Source organism: Oncorhynchus gorbuscha, linkage group LG15, assembly GCF_021184085.1.
Source record: "Oncorhynchus gorbuscha isolate QuinsamMale2020 ecotype Even-year linkage group LG15, OgorEven_v1.0, whole genome shotgun sequence".
NCBI lineage: Eukaryota > Metazoa > Chordata > Actinopteri > Salmoniformes > Salmonidae > Oncorhynchus > Oncorhynchus gorbuscha.
The window spans coordinates 85,533,711-85,538,620 of record NC_060187.1 but is presented as its reverse complement, the minus strand read 5'-3'; the positions used below and the strand labels follow the sequence as shown (position 1 = coordinate 85,538,620).

The 4,910-nt window shown below is 45.9% G+C and overlaps 1 protein-coding gene across 1 annotated transcript; it reads right to left on the bottom strand.

Moving 5' to 3' along the window:
* Window positions 1-2,686: 2,686 nt before the first annotated feature.
* LOC123997531 (general transcription factor II-I repeat domain-containing protein 2-like) lies at window positions 2,687-4,440 on the bottom strand. Its single transcript, XM_046301869.1, has 2 exons — window positions 2,791-4,440; window positions 2,687-2,748 (listed from the first exon to the last, which is right to left on the bottom strand). The coding sequence occupies exons 1-2, from the start codon at window positions 4,383-4,385 to the stop codon at window positions 2,715-2,717; spliced, it is 1,629 nt and encodes a 542-aa protein (XP_046157825.1). The 5' UTR covers window positions 4,386-4,440; the 3' UTR covers window positions 2,687-2,714.
* Window positions 4,441-4,910: the final 470 nt, after the last annotated feature.

Sequence of the window (4,910 nt, the reverse complement as noted above, 5' to 3'; positions counted from 1 at the left end):
GGTCTCTCCTGTTGGATGACCCATAGACTTGTCACTCTTCATGGACAGACAGCAGGGTACAGGTGAGACTGGTCTCTCCTGTTGGATGACCCATAGACTTGTCACTCTTCATGGACAGACAGCAGGGTACAGGTGAGACTGGTCTCTCCTGTTGGATGACCCATAGACTTGTCACTCTTCATGGACAGACAGCTGGGTACAGGTGAGACTGGTCTCTCCTGTTGGATGACCCATAGACTTGTCACTCTTCATGGACAGACAGACAGGTGAGACTGGTCTCTCCTGTTGGATGACCCATAGACTTGTCACTCTTCATGGACAGACAGGGACAGCTGTTGGATGACCCATAGGTCACTCTTCATGGACAGACACAGGTACAGGAGACTGGTCTCTCCTGTTGGATGACGCATAGACTTGTCACTCTTCATGGACAGACAGCAGGGTACAGGTCAGACTGGTCTCTCCTGTTGGATGACCCATAGACTTGTCACTCTTCATGGACAGACAGCTGGGTACAGGTGAGACTGGTCTCTCCTGTTGGATGACCCATAGACTTGTCACTCTTCATGGACACACAGCTTGCCACAGCTGGGTATAGGTGACCTTGGTCTCTCCTGTTGGATGACCCATAGACTTGTCACTCTTCATGGACACACAGCTTGCCACAGCTGGGTATAGGTGACCTTGGTCTCTCCTGCAGGATTGAACTTCAACACAACATCTACTCTGTCCAATGATCACATAATATCATTGCTGGATTACCTTTAATGCCCAATATGTTCTCGCTATGCACACATGTGAAGAATTGACTTTGCCCTCCATCCCCCAAGACACACAAACACACTCACTCACATTCCTTTTACCTATTAACTTCATCGTCAGTGTCATGTTCCCCAGAGACCTTTAGAGGCAGTACCCCCTTCATCTCTCTCCCCAGAGACTTTTAGAGGCAGTACCCCCTTCATCTCTCTCCCCAGAGACTTTTAGAGGCAGTACCCCCTTCATCTCTCTCCCCAGAGACTTTTAGAGGCAGTACCCCCTTCATCTCTCTCCCCAGAGACTTTTAGAGGCAGTACCCCCTTCATCTCTCTCCCCAGAGACTTTTAGAGGCAGTACACCCCCCCTCTTCTCTCTCCCCAGAGACTATTAGAGGCAGGTTTAAAACCTACAGGACTGTATCTCTACAGGAACAGGGTTGGAGTTAAAACCTACAGGAAGGTAGCTCTCCAGGAACATGGTTGGAGTTAAAACCTACAGGACTGTAGCTCTCCGGGAACAGGGTTGGAGTTAAAACCTACAGGGCTGTAGCTCTCCAGGAACAGGGTTGGAGTTCAACCTACAGGGCTGTAGCTCTCCAGGAACAGGGTTGGAGTTAAAACCTACAGGGCTGTAGCTCTCCAGGAACAGGGTTGGAGTTCAACCTACAGGGCTGTAGCTCTCCAGGAACAGGGTTGGAGTTCAACCTACAGGGCTGTAGCTCTCCAGGAACAGGGTTGGAGTTCAACCTACAGGGCTGTAGCTCTCCAGGAACAGGGTTGGAGTTAAAACCTACAGGGCTGTAGCTCTCCAGGAACAGGGTTGGAGTTCAACCTACAGGGCTGTAGCTCTCTAGGAACAGGGTTGGAGTTCAACCTACAGGGCTGTAGCTCTCCAGGAACAGGGCTGGAAAGCCCTGATCTATAAGTACTGCAGCCCCCTCTGGGATAAACAAATCTTACATAGACGCTCTTATCCAGAGCAACTTACAGTAGTGAGTACAGTAGTGGGTACATACATCTTCATATTTTGTTTGTACTGGTCCCGTGGGAATTGAACCCACAACCCTGGCGTTGTAACTGACATGCTCTACCAACTGAGCCACACACAACCAACCAACTTACATTACATTTAAGTCATTTAGCAGACGCTCTTATCCAGAGCGACTTAACTTTTCTTTTCTTCCAAGGTGAACCTGAGGTTATATTACAGACCCCATTTACCTGAACCCAGGTCTCCGAGCTCGGTAAATCTGCTTTTAGTTTTAACGCATGTATTGCTGGAACAAAATACATCTTGATGTTCTGGTGCCATTCAGGCAAGTTAAAGTATTGATTGGGGTCTTAATTGTGGAGGAATGTATGTTGTATTATACAGGACGCATTTGAAAAAGAGACCTAGGTCTCAATATTCACCTTTCATATAATCACTATCAGGTTCATCCAGATGTCAGAATTAGGAGGCAGCTCTTACCGTAGTGTTCTTCTCTCCTCTCTCCAGTGTTTGTGTGATGGCATCAGTCCATCATACCATCTATCACAGGGGTGTCAAACTCAAATACCCAGTGGGCCAAAATGTAAAACCTGAACAAAGTCACGGGCAACATTGAACAAATTAACCTTTTAATATGGACCCAAACAAGTTTTGCTTTAACATTGAATATGGAACAAGCATCGCTTATTACCATACAATATATCATTTAATAGTGGAGACATGCAAAATCGAATTTCAAATGAAAAAACACATCAATGGCATTAATTTATTAAATAAATACAATTTAAATAAAAATTGTATGCCTCTTTTCTATTTGCAGCCTTCTGATTTAAATACCAAAATAAACTTTTTCCACTGGCTAATAATTTTACAAATAAAATGATAATAAATCAATCAACCATTCAAGCCCATGCCTTGTAGCAAGAAAAAGTGCATAAAGAAAACGTTAATTATTGCACACTGGTCTAATCTGATGTGCCCAAGCCAGATACCTGGCATCTGCTAAATGGCATATATTATTATTATTATTATTATTATTATCTCTTCTTGGATGCTAGTTCATCAATGTCTGGGCTCAAGCTCTGAGCTGAAGAAATCCTCAGTATCGAGCGAAGATGTTCATCAGTCAGACGTCTCCTGTGAGTTGTTTTGGTCATCTTCATCGAGGAGAAAAGTTGCTCGCATAGATAAGTGCTGCCGAACATGGAGAGCATCTGAGCAGCTTGGGTGCGGAGCTGAGGCATTGTGTCAGGGATGAACCGTGGAAACTGTGCGGCGCCCACAGCATCATACTTTGACTTCAGCGTGTCGTTGCACTGGAGTTCAATCAGCTCCATTTGGATGTTGGTTGGTGCATTTTCCACATCAACTGCGAAGGGATTACTAAGCAGTTCAAACTTGCATTTCTGGGCATCGAAGTCGGCAAATCGCCGGCTAAACTCAGCGGCGAGAACACTGAGTTTTTCAGCAAACTGTGCGCATGGGAACATGGCGGTAGAGATCTGCGCTTTTATGGATTGGCAGCAGGGAAAATGGCAAGGGTTTCCTTGCAGCATCTGATTCTCCCACAGGCACAGTTTAGTTTTGAAGGCCCTCACTGCAGCGTACATGTCTGTGATGATGCGCCCCCTCCCCTGAAGCCGCAGGTTCAGCGCATCGAGATGGCTCGAGATGTCACAGAGAAAGGCCAGCTCACACAGGAACTTTTGCTCCCGGAGCTCTGCTGTATCCTTCCCTTTGGTTTCCAGGAATTGACATATTTCCTCACGCAGCTCGAAACATCTGTTCAGTACTTTTCCTCTGCTTAGCCATCTCACCTCTGTGTGATACGGCACGTCTGCGTATTCCGAACCACACTCCTCCAGAAAAGATTTAAACTGGCGGTGATTTAGACCTTTGGCTCTTATAAAGTTAACTACCTGTGTTACTGTGGTCATAACATGTTCCATATTTAGGGCTTTGGCACACAGTGCTTCCTGATGTATGATGCAGTGGTAAACAGTTAGCTCACCTGCACAGTTCTCTTCCCGCATCTTCTCCCGAACCATGACCACCAGTCCACTCTTTTTACCGCACATCGCTGGCGCACCATCTGTCGTTAATCCAACGAGTTTATCCCACGGCAGCTTTATTTCAGTTACACATTTGGAAACCTCCTCAAAGATTTCCTTTCCTGTGGTTGTGCCATGCATTGATTTGAATCCTAATAGCTCCTCCATAACACACAGATTTGAGTCCACTCCACGGATGAAGACTGACAGCTGAGCAGTATCAGATGCGTCGCAGCTCTCATCCACAGCGAGGGAGAACGCAACAATATCTTTTCCCTTTTCCATCAGCTGGTCATACAGATTGGTGGCAAGATCACATGTGCGATCAGGTACTGTGTTCCTGCTCAGGCTCACGTTTGAAAATGCTTGTTTTTTCTCTGGGCATACGAGGTCACAAACCTTCATCATGCACTTTTTCATGAACTCTCCCTCATTAAAGGGCCGGGCTGATTTTGCGATCTCTGCTGCCACTATATAACTAGCCTTTACAGCGGCCTCGCTTTGTGATGTGGCTTTTTTAAACATATTCTGTTGTGAAACCAAACTTCTTTTCATCTCCTCTACTTTCTGGCTCCTTTGAGTCATGTCCAGGTCCTTGTATTTGTCATGGTGTTTCGTTTCATAGTGTCGTCTAATGTTGTACTCCTTACTTACAGCCACGTTGACTCCACAAACAAGACAAACAGGTTTGTCTTTTACATATGTAAACAGATATTCTGCCTCCCACTTGTCCAGAAAGCTCCTGTTTTCTGCCTTTCTTTTCGCCATTTTTGGGAAGGGTTAGCTCGCTGACAGTTGTAGCGTCTATGTTGCTATGACTACTGTCACAGAGGAGAGAGCGTTTCTGGGTCCTGTCCTGATTGGCGCGCGAAAACAGCAGAGCATTATGGGATTCGTAGTATTAGTGGTGAATGCGCTGTATAATACCGGCGGGCCAGCTCTAGTAGTAATTTGGTATTGTCTCGCGGGCCAAATATAATTACCCCGCGGGCCAAATTTGGCCCAGGGGCCAGAGTTTGACACCCATGATCTATCATATCATCTTAAACACTGGGTACTGGTGGGTGGGTGGGTAAAGTTTAACAGAGACTATATTACTTTATAACATAA

Coding starts and splice junctions, on each gene's coding strand:
- LOC123997531 (XM_046301869.1), bottom strand. CDS start 4,385: ATGACTCAAAGGAGCCAGAAAGTAGAGGAGATGAAAAGAAGTTTGGTT. Junction 2,749..2,790: donor GAACTAGCATCCAAGAAGAG/ATAATAATAATA, acceptor GCCATTTAGCAG/ATGCCAGGTATCTGGCTTGG.